Genomic DNA, 18757 nt, shown 5'->3' with positions numbered 1-18757 from the left:
AAGTTATCTTCGATTAGAAATAATGGAAATCCATGAAAAACGTCACATCAAAGACAGTATCGTGACTGGCAAATACTGAAGCACTTGCTTGCATGTCTAATGAAACTCTGTACAATTTTAAAAAAAACTACTGTTTATCTTAATGATTTTATTTTACTTACAATTAATCCAGAGTGTATATTTTTTAAATTATTTGATAATTTATTAACGGATGGTTTTGTGCTGTAAGCATATATTTATAATAAAAGACAACTTACTTTCTTGTGTTCTTACTGATATTATGTAATATTTCCAAGAATTAAGCTGCGCTTATCAAGATATATTTGTAATTCTTCATTCCTCTAAGAAATGCTACGCACCTAAACGAACTAAATTTCAGTCCCGGTATCTAAACTTCTGAAAAAAGCGATAAAATTCTAAGTTAGTTTGTAAATCCCCCAAAAAAGCGACACCCGAACAGAAACGACCCTAACATAACTTAACTGTAAGTTTAACAAAAATCCAGCGGAAATAACAGATACGTTGTGCATATTGTAGACTTGAACATTGTCCAACGACTAACAACACTGTACAATTCATTCTTAAGGGCCCATTAACCGATCTTTTCGAGCCGTTTCTAAGGAAAATTTATTCTCATATAACCTCATCATATTTGGTTAGTTCAGAGTTATTTCATGTGTTTTAACTTTTTCATGATTAGTAACACTAGTGATGACGTCATCAGGCCACGCCCATGGTCATATGACTAATACTGAAAAAACGCAAAGGTTCCCAGGCAAATTACTTTATCGGGATTTTTTTCATTGATTTGATATTTTAATTTAAATCCTCATTACGCTATGCATAGATTTTGTTTCATTTCTAAAAGGTCAGATTTTGAGATAATTTCAAAATATTCAAAATGCGTAATTTTCTGAAAAAAGCATGATTTTGAAAAAGGAATGCATAGCTATCTTTCCAACGTTGGCTTTGATCGAAATTCGTCGAAAAAGGCTGGATTTAATGAAAAACCGCGTTTCCTTTAGCATTTAAAGAAACCGGAAGTGCGCCCGATATATATTGGAAGTTACCCTATCAGCGCGTGCGCAATTTACACTATCAGCGCACTTCGGTGAGATCAAACAAAGCCACACAGAGTTAGTTTTGACCTTCTATTGCTCTTGTTTTCCTGTCTTCTTCTTATTTTGTCTCTGCTTGTACTTTTTTCACTTTGCATTTTGTGAAACACAGAGAAAAACATCTAAAATGTTAGCGAATTTGGAAGTTATTGAGTTTTTATTTTCCGCGCTCAGGCTGACGTAAGTAACCGGAAGTGAAATTTCACCTCCTTAGCAACGCGCGCGGGCGAGCGCATAAATCGGTTAATGGGCCCTTAAACCAGCAGAGCATAAATGGTTAAGGACAAACACTAATTCCAAAGAAAACAGCATCCAATACAGTTGTGTGCATGATAGCAACCATCGATAGTCGCGCTACAACTGACAGTACCCAGGGTCGTGACACTAGAAGGTCCTAGAGAAACCGATGTTTTCCTGTGACACCCCGCTCTAGACTGGACAGGTGTATTACAGCTTAACACATGCATGTTTCTTAATTACGTAGATATGTTATTGTAGCTTACTCAGAATATTTTTTCTGTTTAAATTAAGAGTAGAAATTACAGATAGAGCAGTCCCGTCACAATCTGCTGGCAGCCGGGAATTTCACTGCCTACAAGTAAATTATTTGCCACCTACACGTACTTTGCGGCCCTGGAGTTCTAACACTAGTCTTGACTAATAGCAAATCCATCTCTGGTCTTCACTGCCTACTACTTCTGTTATCCTGCTCGCTACAAGAAAACTTTGTGACAGGGCTGATGAAGGAATTTCTGAATACAATACTCATATTTCTGTTATGATGAAATGATTTTAAAGACGTATGGACAATTGACTTCAATTATCCTCTGCTTCAGCCTTGTCGAGTATTTCTGTGTATAAATCGCACTGTGAAGTCGCCCTGCCAATGGAAACTGCGACATCATCGTATTCGCAGTGAGAACTTGTTTCATTGTCTCCACACTCGCTCGGTTCATTCTCCTCTTCTATCAAGTGCAAGGATCGAAACCTGCCGGGCACGTCGAGATTACTGTAGCTCTGTTGTTCAAAGTCCAACAAGCTAGGTGCTGAACTGTCGTCCGCGTCGGTGTCTTCGTACATTCCTTCGTCGAAGCTGTCTTCTGAAAAGAGGGAACTCGAATCGGACTGAGACAACCTTCGTTCACTTTTCTTCTGGAGAGTGTGTTTCAGCTCCTCTTGGGTATGCTCAGACAAGAATTTCGCCATAAGCGGGATTGCGTTGGCAAAGTCATCCTCATCAAAATCTTCGTTTGAAAGCAGCAGTAAGCGGATTAGCATCTCTTTCTTCTCGTTCATCTTTTCAACCTTGAACCAGTTTGCTCGGCGCTGCTCCTCCAGGCTCAAATTGTCGACGGCCAATACAATATTCTCGGCGCGGTCCTCTATGTCTGCAACTGCCCTTTCAAAGTCCGTCAGACTCGGTTTGTACAGCGGCTTGAACGGCGGGCTGACATAACTACCTATCTGTTCCTTGACGCAATACACAATGTAGTCAACAACCTCATGCTCGTTGGTCTGTTTGGCAACATCGCTGCCCACCTCAGCAAACGCGTCGTTCACAATGGACACGAATACGTTCACGAGGACGAGGAAAATGAAGACCATGTAGGAGATGAAAAAGATAGGTCCCACGAGTCTGTTGGCGTCCTGCAGCCCTATGAAGTCAAACCCTCCTAGAGTCATTGAGAGCATGGTTTCTGCTGCCACGACAAAAGAAGAGTAATCCTCGTTAACTGGACCAAATATAAGGAACGCCGTCTGGGTATACGCCGTGAAGAACAGCAGAAACATAAAGAAAAACGAAAACAGTGGCCCGCTGCTGACTTTGACCGTCTGAACCAACATAGACATTCGCCGATTGAAGCGAAGAAGCTTGAGAAACTTGAGGAAGGCACAAAAAACGGCAAAGCCTAAAGTGCCCAGGTACGCCTCATCAAGAAATATTATGTAATCAAAGCTAATGAAGGCCTCGGGATTGGCTCGCATCCGTCTGATAGCAAGCCTGGTAAAGCCCAACTCCGCAAGGTACAAGAAAATGGCAGAGAAGGAAGAGCAAATGACGAGAATCTCGATGTAGTTCCAAGGGTCTGCGAAGTACTTCTTGCCCAAAACAAACAGCTGCTTTGCCTCGCTGTAAATGTACACGCAGAGGAAAGCGAAGAACACAAACTCGAATGCCATCACTACTAGTTGATCCGGTCCGGTGTAGCGGTATAACCGGATGGTATTTACCTTGGGATAGTGGTGGTATCCCCCAGTGGGGAGGATTTCTGTCAGCATGCTCACCACACCAAAGAAATTGGTTTGCGCGTTGTAGACCGTGAACTCTGAAAAAATGGCGCGAGTGTGCCGGTCGATCCATCCGTAGATTTGCAGATCTTGTATTTTCTTCATTGAAGTTAACCGTTCGGAGTCAAGATTGTATACAAAACCTGCAAGTAAACAGCTGTTCTGTAACGCTTGGCTTTCAGTGATCAGCAGCTTATTTTCCTTAAAATATCAGCGAATTCAGACATGCAGATCATGCAGAAGTAACGGTTTTTTGAGGAAGGGAAGTTAAAAAGGACGTTTATCCATTTTCCATGTTGCACCGTGATGACGAAATGAAAAATTCTGACTCTGTCTTGAAGGATATCAATTAATCAATTAATCATTTTGTTAGTGTCAATTTGTTGGATGAGGTTGCCTTCCATATCCAAGGCAGAGGCTCATGTACAAAGCGCTTGACAATAAGTAAGAGCAAAATAACGCTACACTTAACACGTTACGGGTAACGTTTTCACCAAACCAGTTCATGATTTACTTTTTTTACTTTTTCTTGACTTTTTACAATTTCTCCCCTCCTAAATTCCCGTTTTCGCGCTTTCTGTATATTATTTCTCCTAGTCGCTGTGTCGACTCTTTGCAGGAGCGACTTGCTAAATGAATGATCGTCTTACATGCCATAAAAATCATTGAAAAGCTGCTGCAGGAGTTTACATCTGCTTTGTACACGTACGGAAGATTGTTTGTTTTAAGCATGTCCATCAAATACGTTGACCAGCGTCGCGATATCCCGCTAGGATCGCACTTTTAACATCTACTAGTTAGTCCTCTTAAGTTCAATTACTTACCCCCTCCCCAATAAGAAGCGAATTTTCCCCAGAAAGGCGTTCCATTTAATCTCAATGCGCTTTGCCAAATCCAAGGGTTATCCGGGAGTTTTTCAGCGTCACTGACCTCCATTGGAGCCCAGCCAGGGCGAAAAGCGCCTTCTTCCTCGTCTTCCCACGAGTAATAGGTGGTGCATGTTGGCATCAGGTCAACCAGATATCTAGGAACTGTACAGGATCCTACAAAATGGCGGCCAGAACAGGAGGCAAATTTTTAATTAGTTCAGCCTTAGCTACGTGATATAACGAAAGGTTTGGTTTAAAGTGGTCAGTGTGATTGCTTTCGATCCTTCTTGATGGTCTGACACAGTTTGCATGTAAATCTTCCGAGTGATCAGAAATGTACATCACAAAAGAAACATAATGACACCCGTCGTCCCGTTGCCATGACAACAGTTATGCCGCTGGTTCTATTTTAATTAAGACTAAAATTCCCAGATTTTATCTTAAACAAGGATCATCCACTCCCACCAATCTAATGGGGAGAGTTAAGACAATAAGGGAACCATGTGTGTTCCGAGCAAGACCCTCTGTCCCACTTTAAAAGGTTGCAAATGGAGATATTTGGTTTTTCACAGAAAGAAACTGAAGCCAAGAGTGTTGCCATGGCAACAACATGGTATGTGTCATTCTGTTTCTTTTGTGATGTACATTGTTGGTGCCAAGTTTGAAGAACACTGCTTTAATATTTCTAGAATTAGTCTCGATTGAGTGTTGTGCTGTTTTAGTGGCACCAACTATGACGTCATCGCTTTCCTGATTTGCATAATACAAAAACGTAAAGGAAAACGCCATTCTTCTTGACTTTGAAAAGCCTTTCAAATAAGCAGCAATTATTTTTTACTTCATAGGCACTTTAAGCTCTCTATTACCAGTCTCATTGATCACGCCTTGCTTTTGTAAGGAGAATTTAGACTTGATCAATCTTGATATCAAGGGCTATCTATTATTTCGAAAAATTACCTTTTTTCATTCTCAACTGACGTAACCGAGCCAAACCGACGACATAAAACATTCCTCGGTCCGCGATGAAACCCTCGGGGAAACGCTCCAGTGAGTCAAAGGACACAACAACATCATTTAAGTACGAGCCACCACCTTTCTTTTTAGCTTTTAATTTACGTCCCCCTCCAGATTGACTTTTCTTTTGTACCATGTACTCTGACCACAAATCTTCCTCATGCAAGTCAATGAACGGGCCATACCAGTATTGGGGCTGTAGGGTGGGGACAAATGAATCCTCAATCCAGTGCCAGAACTTTGATGCTTCTCTACTCTGGAAAGTTAAGAGTAAAAAGAAACCAGATAATACATATGACAAGGCTGGTCAAAGAGATTTTAGGAAGTTTGTATGTTGCGCATAAAGTTCTTCACGAATTGAATTCATTCATTCAATAATACATCAGTTGCAGGTTAGCGAAGTGGTGAGATTTCAGATGGGGGTTATCTGAAGGTCGCGGGATAGAATCCTGTTGAGGAACTTATTTTTTCTTTTTTCTTTTTTATGGTTCAGCCATACAAGTAATGTTATTACAAAAGAAAATCAGACAGTAAAAATGAGAAAAAGGAGTAGAAAAGAAATGAAAAAAAAAAAGAAAGGAAAAAAGCTTTGATATAGTTTTCTCTGGAAATTCAAAAAATACTGAACAACAACAGAAAGGGAAAAAGTGGAGGAAAACTTTAGTGGAGGCAGCCTGGCCGAGTGATTTAGGACGCTGGTGTTGTAATCCGGAGGTCCCGGGTTCAAGGCCTCCACTGCCACTAGCGGGATTTGTTTCTCGGTAATCCCAAGTGCAAATCCTCGGTCACGCTTTGCAAATAGCCAACTGGTCTGCCTTCTGCCAATTGGGTGTTTTAACTATGTTATGTTTATTTGAAATATTTGTTTCCTTTGTTTCAGTGGCATGCCTGTAAACTAGCTAAGCTTAGTGCTTGTATAGCTAAGTGCATGACCACTATAAATAATATATACATTTACATTTTACAACAAAAAGATAATTGACCTTTCTCGAGTCGCCTTTTACATCAGTTTGGAAAAAACCAAGGTGCAAAGTGTTTAAATGGTAATAAGTAAAGGATACTTTTAAAAAAATAATAACGTGCAAGTAATCCGTACTTTCTTGTGAAATGTTTTGCACCTGACCAGTATTTTCCAAACAGATAAAAAAGGCTTCACCTCGAAGCTGAACACTTGCTGTAATTACCGTGTCAAAGGGAAGCAGTGAAGTGTACTTGCTTTCGCTAAAGAGATCCTTGAGTGTTTTGGTAACAGCGTAAGCTTGGTTATCTCGACTTCCGTATGCCACAACACACATAACAATAATAAATGCAAGATACAGGAACATCTCTTTGAGTATGGCCTTCAACTGCTTTTCCTTCTGGCCGCGTTGCCTGGCGAGATGCAGCTGCTCTTCGCCTGGAGGTCTGGGAATCTCGCCAGATGTTTTAAAATCGAAACCATCCCGATGGTCGCCGTAAGGATCGTGAATCCATTCCTCGTCCTTTCTGAGCTCTGTGGTTTGTTTTCCGTCGTCTTCGAGGACCTTGTCCGGGTCTTTGACGATGAGGGCAAAGAGTACGGCAAAGATCATGACCTTGAGTGGCTGAGATATAATGACGTCTTGCCAGAAGGAGATCATCATACTTGACACCCATCTCTGTGACTTCGTTTCGCCGAATGTCAGTGAGTAGAAGATCGTAAATGCTGCAGAAGTTGTGGATGCCAGGAAAATCAGCACATAAGCAATGTAGATTGTAAACTGAGGAAGAGTGAATGCTTTCCTTTCGTCTTTCCCGTTCTTGTTCTTCTGTTCATCTGTCTTCTCTCCCTCTTTTTCTTCATCGTCATCTTTATCACTGTCGTCGTCATACTCGTAGTAATTATAGGCTTTCTGTCGTCCCTCACTCGGGGACATTTCTGACCCAGGCACATCTTTATCACGGGCTTTCCGGAAGATGTTTATAATGAGCAAGTTGACAGGGAGGACCACCAGGCTTGACATGATCCCAATCCCGATCTGCTTTGTGGAGAGTCTGATAGGTCCAATCTTGACTTCAACTCCGGAATCAGATTCACCATCTCCTCCGTCCTTATAGAACATGGCGTTCGCCAGCATGCTGCACATGAGTATCGACAAACAGCAGGACAGACGTTGAACGCGTGTAAACGAGCTTCTTAGAGGGCAATGCAGCACAGAATACCACAAGTGTCCATCACTGAGATTCTTGCGCACCTCAGTGCTGAAGAGGAAGTTGAACTTGGACAATTCCTTTTTGGAAGAGGGGTAAAGCGTTCGATCGATCTGCCCATCATCTTCCTCCACGGCAAGCCACCGATCACAGACAAACCACACCGTCTTGTCTTTTTGTAGATCACGAACGAGCACGCGTGCAAGAAACCACGATGGGTTGGAACCGGTGTTGTTATGCCAGATTCTTACGCTCTGAATTGTTCCAAGTGGGCGCGGAACGGTTAAAAGAAAGTAATCTATGTTTCCTGTTTGGAATTTTCTACGCGTTGTCTCAACGTCCCGCAGATGACGTGACTGCGTTTGTTCAAGTCTGCCCGTCAACACGATGGAGACATCGGCTGTCGTTCCCGCATGACTGTCAAAGCCTGTAAAAACCGTGATCTCGTAACCAAACAGGTCTCTTGGATCATTGGACGGCAGAGGAGTAACTCCCGCCTGTTGAAAAGAGTATAACACAAACCTCAGTTATGAGGTGATTTCTATTGATGCCTGAAATTTTTTTCTAACCATTACAATATCTTACTAGCTTAATGACTAAAATAAGTACTTGAATATGTTAGTATGAAATAAACCAGATTATGCGTGATATGGTCGGTTGGGAGCCAATGATCATATTCTGATTACTTTATGCGCGGAAACAAATTTGTTTTAGGAGTTTGATTCATCAATTACATAAAAAACATTTTTTTTCTATTTTCTAAAGAAACCACTTGCAGAAGTTTGAAAGAACTCGAAACTGCTTACGGATCATGCAATCTTGTCAGTTACGGTAACCCGTCTATGGAAACACAGGGAAAGTTTGTATATCTTCCCTTCAAGAAGTAACCAGTGAGATAATGTCAGATAGTGCAGAGTGCAATGTACAGTTCTGACACAGTAATCATACAAGTTACCGCCCTTGCTCACTCCTAAATCACTGTCAAATACCTCGGATAAACAAATAATGAAAACAAAATCAAACAACTCGCACCAACTGAAAATCTCTCTTGTCTGTACGTCGGGCCCATACCAGCAGTAGAAAATACAGGAGAAAGATAGCGCAGACGATGATGGTGACAGTAGGATTGTTAAACAGTTCTGTCAGATTCACTTTACTAAAGTCAATCGTGTTTGGAGGAGTAAAGAAGCTGCTCGCGAATGACGACATATGAGTACACAGGCATTGAGTGTGCGTTGAGTTGGACAGTGGTCCCACCTGGAAACATGAACAAACTGTTGATTGATCATGGTATCGGGTTATAACAAAGAGTTATTGAAACCAAAGGGATCTATGTACAATAGTTACAAAGGCTTCTTGAACTGATTGCCTGCTATGGCAGCTTGTCCTTGCCTCTCGCATCGCTTTTCACCGAAAGGCACACTTTGTTTAAATCCGCTTTTCTAGTCGTAGAAAGATCCACAATAGGCGATTTGCACGATGGCGTCATTTGACTACAACTACCAGAATCCTTCACTCTTTCTGTTTGTTATGCTAATTAGAACAGTTGTTATTACCCCACTGAGACTTTAAAATTTAAACAATAGAGAAAAGATGAGAGGAATTCTGGGAGTTGTAGTCAAATGACGGCAACGTGCAAATCTGCTATTGTAGAATCAAACGATAATGGCCAAGGTTACTTTGATTTAATATTTTGCTTATAAAAATGACACGTGCATCGATGTTCAGTGATACGTCAAAAACCGACGAAACAGTTGAAAATACAGCCGCCTTTTTTACTCGCGGGCTATACGAGCCGGCGTATTTTTGGCGAACTCCGAGGTGAGTTTAAAAAATGTTATGAAGCACAACCTTGAGTGTCTGAGATATCCTCTCAAATACAATCTATATCTAAGGAGAAAAGGGAGAACACATCTTAAACGGCATCACATTTTTGATTTATTTTGTCACAACTATTCAAATAATTAAATGAGTTAGAGAAGGTATCTTACCACACAACCATCTTCAACCCATGCCTCACTCTGCTCGTTCCAGTATAAACACTCAGAGGTGTATACAGAGAGCAAGTACTCCACAGTCGTGCTTTCTTTGTGGACTTCAGCACCGCTAACTGTTCCATTGTACTCTATGGTAACAAAATATTTCCCAGCGGCGGTCCCGTTGAACTCCTTGTTGCTAAAGAACAACACCATGGGATTTGTAAAATGTTCATCCGTGGTATTGGTGCTAGAGTTCTGCCCGCTGCTCTCATTGTTTCTAAGAAGCAGCGGTGGAATAACACGCATTTTATGCCTGTCGTCGCCGTCCATGGTGGGTTCTTCTTTCCTTAAATACACAACAAGTAATGGGTGTTCTGTGATCACTCCCAACACATCTATCTCGATGTTAATAGAGCTTCGGTTGTCCTTCACTTCAAAGTTGTGTTCGAGAGTTTTCGTGTATTGTACTTCTCCTTTCGTCCGTTTTAGGGTGTCGCTGCCTTTCCTTATCCACAAGGCCAGTGGTTTGGTGAGGTTTGCAATTTCCAACTCCTCCTGAGTGGAAGCGTTCCGTATTTCTACTGAAAGCAAGTAGCTGTTGACTCGACTGGCACTTTGGCTCCACACGAATGGCACGAAAGGTGTTGATGCGACCTATAAAAGAAAATAGCAGCAAATAAAGTCACCTTATAGGTTATTTCATAATTCTTCCTAAAACCTCTAACAAGACCGGCGTTTCGCTCTCAGATTCTGTCAGTCAAATAAATACCAGTTTAGTTTGTTTAAAAGATAACACGCGCCGATGATGCGCGCAATGAAGTAAAATGCCTGTCCTTGTAATATTATTATCTGTCAAGCCATCGAATTAGGGGTTTATTATTCGACTGCTTTATTTTCCGAGTATTGCAAGACGTTTTTGTCGATTGGCCTTCCCCATCCGGTGTGACTCTCACACGCACTTTCGAAACGGGTCTAAGCGTGATACTACGGTTTATTATACACGGCTAGCTCCAGGAGCGGCAAGATGAACCGAATCCTGCGTTGTGATTGGCCACCCGAGCGTGTTATTGACCAAGCGTGAGGTCAAGATGGCTGGATGCCCAAGTTCTTTATTCGTGTTTATAGAACTCGACTTCGTTTCGGTCCATAAAGACTCAAAAAAGAACCAGCCCTCTTGACCTCACGTTTGGTCAATAACCCATATGTATTCCACGGAGAAGTGTAGCCTCGTTCGAAAGCCGATGAACCATCCTGGGAACTAGATTGTATTCCCTATTAGCTTGTCGAGCTATAACTATTTCACCTTTAGAACCTTTATTTGAAAGAGAAAACAGAGTCATTTTGGTGGTCTAAAAAGGAGCGACTAGTCGTTTTCAAATCATTTAATTTTTATACTTTACCAAAGCATCAAGCACGATCAAAGCGGTCTTATTCCCTTGTTTCAGCATATGTAGGTCCCCCAAGTTGTCAGGTAAACTAACATCTCCATCACCACAATGCAGGTTACGTCTCGCCAGACCCGCGGGATAGTCCTTGCTCAGCGTGAAGTAGAGTGACAGGGAACGCACTTGAATGGGTTCTTCTTTTGGGAGGGTGTGATACAAGAACGCGTCTGACAGCTTTTTGACATATTCATTGATGTTTTCAATCAAAACTTTACCCTTAGAATAAACAAAAATACTTAACGTTAAAAAATCGTTTGAGAGGGTTACCACAAATTAATAACTCAAGTTAATCTGAAATATGAAGATAATACATATTGTGATTATTTCGCTCTGAGCGATCTTTTCACGTTTGGGTTAAACGTCTTCAGCATTAAATTCAAACTATTTGCTAGATTTAGAGATGTCCGTTGAGACGCAAAGAAAGTTTTGTTTCTGCTAGCTTCGACCAATAGCGAGGCACTTCGTGGAAATTTCGTTCTGACCGACCCGATGATTGCAGTTAGCTTCGTACTAAACGTAAAATCTTTTCCCATTTGCCAGCTTGCGCTCTAGCAAACTAAAATGTTCCTCCCCTCCCCATCTCGCGCTGCCCTCGCTCTCATCTCCAGCTCGCGCTCAACTCCGAGCGGAGCCTGGCTTCAAAGCCACCTACTCACCAGCGCAGTGTAATTATCATTTGTCATTGAACTGTTAGTGACGTTTCCAAGGTTTTCGTCGCCGACCAAATGAGTCACGACTCTTAGCGTTGAACCCATTGCTTCAGATACAGTGTTCAGTGTCTCCCAGAGGCCCGTGGAGTCAGAGATGTTAGACAGTTCTTCGATTAAGGTCACCATATTGCCCAATGTCTTGTTGAGCTGCAACTGTTGGAAAAAAGTAATAACGATATCTTATGAGATACGCAGTTCCATGTTGCAAGAGCTAAGCCATTCATCTCACGAGCGAATGCACTTGGGAATTAATTTATAGAGAATAATTTATTCCTCAGCATTTTTCCCTATTTCTTAAATTTAAATCTTATAGATGCTTTTCAGCAATCTGATTGACTAACAACTCGCGCGCTCGTCTTCCACACAAATGTTCACATTTTATAACTGTTTAAAATTACCGCTGGCATCAGTCTGCTAAAATCACTCTAATGCTTAGAACCCACAAACGAGGTTTACGGTCCTAGTTTTTATTGACCAATTGTGATCAGTAAGATAAACGTTTTGCAAAGTTTTACTAAAAAATTCTACGGAAGAGGTCCAGAGTATCTATCAAAGGATCATTGCTGGTAAAGCCAGCCTCCTGAGCTAACCTGAACTTCCACCGTACACTCGTCAGGAATAGCAGCCACCTTGGCAACAGAATTAGCAGTCTCTCTTACGGTCTTCACATCATCCATTTTCATATTCGCCAATGTATCGCTCATCCTTGTGCGGATCTGAACACGAAACAAAAAATAAAACAAAAAAAAAGCATTTGAACAAACAGGATGTGAAAACTCAATACCGTACTGGGGAATATTGGCCCAAGGTCGAGACAGTACAGACCGAGCGCAGCGAGGTCTGTACAAAAACGACCGAGGGCCAATAATCACCATAACGGCTCCAGCAAGCTAGGCCGGTTAGTTAGTTTATTATATGGCACTCAAGCTATGCTTGTTTATTGAATTTGCCAGCATTCGAAACAAAAATAAATAAAATACCCGGCTTTCGTACTGTTCCAACTCACCGTTTTGGACGCATCTTTAAATCCTGTTATGTTGGCCGCACGTTTAGACATGGCATTTAACAGCAACGACACGGATAGTATGTACTGGTTGGTAAATTGTGAATAACTTTCCATCTCCAGGGTTCGCAACGTGCCATTAATGGACAATTCCTCCAACAGTTGTGCTATAATAGTAGGGTCGTTTTGGTGACTTGGTAAGCTCTACAGGGAGGAACAATGCCGTAGTTTAGATTTTTCGATTCATCACCTATTGTTCTTTTCGGTGATGTTATTTCAAACAACATTCAACGAAAAGTTTTAACGAAGGCCGCATGAAACAACTTTTAATGTAATATTGTTGCGGCATAAGTAAATTGCACGGAACGAAGGATAGGGAACTCAAGTTACTCCAACAAAATCAGCGCGATAATCTTAATTGTAAGTTTTTGAAACTGATCAAAGGTTTGTACAATTATTCCCCCAACAAGGTAAATTGACCGCAGTCTCTTTAGAAACTACGCGCTTCGTAATATTCACAAATCTTATTATATTACCTGTTAAAACAAACAAGAATGCTGCTGTTACTTTCTCTTACAATCTAAGATGCTGGCTAAACGTCATCGGCACACTTGACGAAGCAATTTTCCAATCCACCAAACTATTATTGATTTCATCCTACACTCTATAACCACATTTTTAGGGAGTTAGGTCACCTGTTCACTCTCCTTCCCTTCGCCTAAGCATGTTGAAAACTGTGGGAATGATTAGGGTGTCTGGTTCTATTCTGCTTATATCCATACAAGGAGTACCTATAATCAGTTCAGTACAACCAATTCTTCATTACTTCTATTTCACCCATTTGCAATACTGTTAAGTCGTACCTGGTGCTCAAACGTGACTTCTGATCTACTCCCCATCTTGTCCGAGATCACTGCCTTCATGTAAAGCGTGTAATTATATTCCTCCAGGCCAGGCGGTAACCGAATGTTGTCGACCCTAGCGTGTCTGGTGGTCTGAATCAGGTATTCAGTGCCATTGGGCTCAGTTTTGTAGAAGTAGTCGTACATTAAAGCTGTTGAGCCTGAGCTGCTTGTCCAGCCGTTACACACCAAGGTATTCTGTGCTTCATGACCGCTGCCAGCTCCTTTAATTACACGACACTCTGGACCCGTGGGGGGGAGGGATGTGTTGAGGATATACTCAGCAGAACCAAACGTTCCATTACCAAATCGTCCTGGGGCAATCAAATCAAAGAATTTATGGTAACTAAATTTAGGTATGCATCGAGCAGACTTGTACCATCCGGTATTTTTTTTCTACGCACCTAGAACGGACCTTTCAGACCTCAAGACAGACGCAAACACTTTTGAAATCTGAAATTCCTTCCGATAATAAGCTCAAACCCCCAAAAATAAGCCAATCAAATAAGAAGTTTACACGCATTCTTCGGAGCTCCATTTTCAACTCAGGCATTGCAGTTTAAAAGATTAGTAAGAACCATCCCTTCAATACTAACCCTCTACTTTGACGGCATATGCAGTTCCATTTTTGAGGCTGTTCGCTCTCAGTATGAGAAACTCAGAGTTGATGCCTGCCCGCGTCATAGATCGGAAATCTGGTTCTGGAATCCAGTGTGAGTCATCGTAGGTCTCGTTTTTCACTACATTTTGCGGACTTTTATTTGTGACTCCGCCAACTACTTCCCTCAAACTCCAGGAGATTGTCATGGTATTGATCATCTCCAAAGTGCAGTTCCTGCATTGGGCTTCTAGCGATAACTTAGCAAACGGGTTCTCCGCTCCTGGGAGTTGTACGTACGGTCGCCTACAGCGGAAAGTAAGTAAGTTAAGTCCTATCGTATAACATCATCATCTGGCACATATAACTACGGTTTCTACAAAATAGAGCGACTTAGAAAACTCCCCCAGAATTTTTGAGAGGTTTGCAAAAGCGTTCGGTATAATCCATTTATATTTCTTGCTGGCGAGAGACACTGTAATTGTTTAGTCTTGCACAAGAACACAACCCGATGTCCCGGAAAGAACTCGAACCCGACCGCTTGATTCGGAGTCACGGGTAATTTTTCTACCATTACGTCAACACGCACCTGCATTGGTCAGGATTAAAGACAAAGGTAGTCCATAAATGCCGGTGAAATCAGCTATCAATCAAATCCCACGTGTATTCTCGCGAGCACTTAGCATGCAGTAATTGATCTACTTACTTTATAACCATCGTAGGTACATCATCAAATGTCAGGTCGACACGAACAAGAAGAGCCACGGGTTCTCTTGAATCCTTGGTGATGAATAATTTAAATATGTAACTAGTGTTTGCCCACAAAAAGTTTGGTTCTATTTCGAGCACCTCCGTATTAACCATCAAGCGTCTGGTTCCATTTCTCAGGCAACCAGCACCTCCAAAAGCATTGGTCCTATCTGGATCTTCATCCGGGACAGAGGGAAATTCATAGTCCGATTCATTTGCTGTTTTGCAGTACCAAATGTACTTAAGACCCTGTTTGTCTTCTATTCCGTAATCAGGATCGTGAGAAGGGGACGCATCGATTATTACTTTGTCATACACTGACTGAATCCACCTGTTACCCCCGATGATCGCCGCAACTAGAGGTGACTGCATGATTTCCAGGTAAGAGTCAAAAATAGTGTGAACAAGAGGCAGTCCAACCATACTCACATTGAGAATAATCTTGAACGTTCCGTACGGCAACGTTTGCCGTGGGATAATCAACACTGACAGAGTCTTATCAAAACCACCAGTTTCGAGGATGGTGCCACTGTCATCTCCAGAAGAGATCTTGATGAGATTCCACTGAAATGTTGTCTCTCTCGACGCCAGACAGTCAATGGTACATCGCGATTTGATCGATATGTACTCGGCTCGGAAGTATTTCGTGCGAGTTTCCAGCGTACGTCCAGCATCGGGTATTCGTACAACTGGGAATTTGCAAGGAAGGGGAAGGATAATCACCCAGCGACGAATAGTGACGTTGGACACGGAATTCATAGCTGTAAGATTGACAGCATATCTCGTTTTCTTCCAGTACTGAAACAGGATGGTGAAGTTAAGCGAAGGTAAAACTTTGGTATCGTTTGCTATCTCGAGCTCGTTATCACAACTCACATTATCGAATCCTTTGTACAGAGTCCTTGTGTTATTTCCCAAGTCAACAAGGAAACAAGAGTCAGTGCCTCGCTGGCCGATTGTAATGGTAAATGTCGTGTTGTCCTCAAACACTGTTGGACTGTCGTTTTCAAACGAGACGTTCAATATACTCTGCATCATCCTCACCACACCACTCACTTTCATCCTACTGATGGAATTACTCGCCCCTAGAGTGATGTTGAAAATGTGTGTGTGGGAAAAACGATGTAAAGTACTGGTGGACTTCGTTTCTATGGGCGGCGTTTTATCTCCAAAATCCCACGTATAACTGACGGCTGTGCCACTGGAAGTGCCAGCCGCAAACAAAACTTCGTATTCCACGGGCAACTCTGTTTTGTTTGGTCCCCTCCCCGGGGCGCCGTATCCAGCAGCTCCACCCGTATGTTTACTTATAATGTGCAGGTCTTTTATTCTTTGTTGAACGTCTACCCAGTCTGCAAGATTTACCGAACTGATGTCATTCTTCATTGTCATGTTGACTTTGAAAATCCCAGGGGTTGTGTAGGAGCTGGAGGAGATATTTATAGCCCGTGCCCCGTTGAGAGGTATGTTCCTCCTTGTCTCACCGTTGCCAAAGTCCATGTCAATAGTAGCGTTTGTAGGCGGGCGAGTGCCCGATTTTACGGACAATGTAAACGTAACGTTACCTGGTGGAATTTCCTGTGGACTGTTAGACATGATTTCAATGTCTTTTACCACATACTGCACGTGTAAATATTTGGTGACTGTCAGTGTGCTGACGGCGTTTGAAGCTGTGACGATAAGTAAGTACATGCCATGGTCAGTGTATGTGTGGTTCAAATAGTCACCATCGCGGACCAAGGAATCGCCAGAAAACAGGGACTTTGATCTATTTCCATCGTTGAAGTCCCAATGCACAGTTACATTGGTTCCGCTATCGATCAAGATCCAGCTTTCCGTGGTTTGGTTGACAGGGATGTAACTGTCGTTATTGACCAGACGAAGGTTGGTGAGTACCTTATCGACCTTTATCTCACGCGTGAATATCTGAAGCGGCGTCACTAAATTTACAACTTTAATCGTCAAAAGGTAGACGCCAACATCTGAGAAGTTGTGCCGACTTATGGGAAAAGTGTGAGACTTAACATCCGTATCGATGGTTAGCTGGAGGGCGAAGGCATCAGCAAACACATTTTGTAGCGTGATCTCAATGTACATACTTGTACCAGATGTGAAGGCAACAGTAACGTCAAAATCTTCATCGACCGATTGGCCATCTGGGCAGGAGACAAGAAAACCTGTAATTTCTTCTTGTACAATAGCTTCTCCTATAGTACTTGTGTTGTACAAGCGATTGCTGCAATTAGCAAACACTGTGTAATTTCCAGCTGCCGAATATGTGTTCTCCACTGGCACGGTTAAGTTCCAGTAATGGTTTTGGTTCTTTTGACCATCAGCGCCGAAGTCCCAATCGCACCAAAAATCGTTGCCCCCGGTTATTTTCATCATGCAGACCGTTGACGAGTTAAGGGTGGTTGGAGGACATGTTATGTGAAAACCAGTCAGTGGATAAACAGGCTTGTGGACTAATATGTGTGGCGTGCAGTTTCTCTTGCTGACAGCGTTAACGAATTTCATGTTTGCACGGTATAGACCGTGCGTGGAGTAACTGTGTGACACGAGAAACGAGAACATGAGACTGCAATTAGTGCAGAGTGCAGTTCGAATTGGTGAACCAATAAATGACGAATTGTCAGCGAATTCAACAAAGGCCTTCGCGTTACTTCCCTGTGGATAGGTTGCGTTCAGTTGAATGGTTTCGTTCACTTCGATATCTCGAGCAGCGTGGATGACTTTACAGGTGAGATTCACTATGGGCGCTACAACTTCTGCAACGCCAGTGACGGTCCTTATGGATAATGAGTTGTACGCTGTTAGGGTCACGTTATAGGTGCCTTCGTCAGCGTACCTGTGCAAGTAGGAACCGACAAAAATCGCCAGAGTTGAAAACGAGCCATCGGTGTACTTGCCATCCCCAAATGATATGTTGTAAGTGACATTTGTTCCCCTCTCGACAATCCAGCTAATCTCCGTGTCATTTCCCAGCGCTGTTGCAGTCACGTTAAAGAAGTAAAGATCTTTTATAGGATCCATAACGACCAGTTGACACTTGCGCATCGATGACGAAAGAAGATTGAAAGCTGTCAAAACTACGGTGAACTGGCCTTTTCTATTAAGCAACATCGGTAGACTTTGATTAGAGATGTTGGTCCAGGTGTAAAAGAATTCCCACTCGCTCTGGTTGTATTTAGTGAAGGAGGTATTCTCGTTTGCAATACGGATTCTATACGTGACATTATGCCCGGGATGCGGGAGTGTGGTGATGTTGAAAGACTCATTCGTAGGGACAAAGTGGGGTACTATCCAGGTAACATTTTTAAAACTAACAGAAGCTGTAATGATAAAATGAGTGACCTCTGTTTTAATAGTCCCTGTTTGATTCCAGTTCCCGACAGGAAAGTTCCCCAAAGAAACCGCCATTGTAGCTGGAGGAAGATAGATCACTACCAGATCGAACCGGTGCTGAATTTCCTGAAGGACTGCATTTCCATCTCCCAGCAAAATGTCTCCAACATCAAGGTGTCTGCTGTTGAAAACAAAAGCATTTCCCTCTGAACTAGAGGAGATAATCTGGGCACCGATTTTCTCCACCGTGCCAATAGCTACGATATCCGCTGGCTGCACGTGAAACCCAGGCTGGCTAATGGCAGTGATGTGAAAACCCTCAGGCAAGTAGAACATGGAACTATGGACCACTTCATACTTCGTCCCCAATGTTGAATTAAAGACGCCTCCCGGGCATAGCAGCAGCCCTAATTGACAGTCGATGCTTCGACAGAAGACGTCTTTATTTGCCCCGCAACTGTAGCTAAGATCGGCAAGAGAGCATGTTGGGAGGTTGGTTGTACAGCTACCATTTCTGAAACAATAGGTCTTTATCCAGGGTAGAAGACAAACTTGACGAAGAATCT

General features: G+C 42.4%; 2 protein-coding genes across 2 annotated transcripts in view; one reads left to right on the top strand and one right to left on the bottom strand.

Annotated features, from left to right (window-relative positions):
- Nucleotides 1–261, top strand: part of LOC110047274 (protein FAM227A-like) — a 25434-nt gene extending 25173 nt beyond the window's left edge. The window contains exon 17 of the mRNA XM_089289804.1: nt 1–261. This exon is cut by the window's left edge and continues 123 nt beyond it. The gene's annotated coding sequence lies outside the window, so the exon portion shown is untranslated.
- LOC110047299 (polycystin-1-like) overlaps nt 67–18757 on the bottom strand; it is a 32551-nt gene continuing 13860 nt past the window's right edge. Inside the window, exons 14-26 of the mRNA XM_089289289.1 lie at nt 14803–18755; nt 14095–14402; nt 13460–13812; nt 12600–12800; nt 12184–12309; nt 11540–11746; nt 10839–11099; nt 9451–10092; nt 8492–8716; nt 6475–7956; nt 5234–5546; nt 4232–4450; nt 67–3550 (exon numbers count right to left, since the gene is read on the bottom strand). Of these exons, the coding sequence (XP_089145415.1) occupies nt 1935–3550; nt 4232–4450; nt 5234–5546; nt 6475–7956; nt 8492–8716; nt 9451–10092; nt 10839–11099; nt 11540–11746; nt 12184–12309; nt 12600–12800; nt 13460–13812; nt 14095–14402; nt 14803–18755 (9906 nt within the window). The 3' untranslated portion in view covers nt 67–1934. The remainder of the gene's footprint in view (nt 3551–4231; nt 4451–5233; nt 5547–6474; nt 7957–8491; nt 8717–9450; nt 10093–10838; nt 11100–11539; nt 11747–12183; nt 12310–12599; nt 12801–13459; nt 13813–14094; nt 14403–14802; nt 18756–18757) is intronic.

Source organism: Orbicella faveolata, unplaced genomic scaffold, assembly GCF_042242905.1.
Source record: "Orbicella faveolata isolate gen_17 unplaced genomic scaffold, um_ofav_v1 contig_2, whole genome shotgun sequence".
NCBI classification, from domain to species: Eukaryota; Metazoa; Cnidaria; class Anthozoa; order Scleractinia; family Merulinidae; genus Orbicella; species Orbicella faveolata.
Note: the sequence above shows the minus strand (reverse complement) of the source record. Positions and strands in the feature narration are given on the sequence as shown.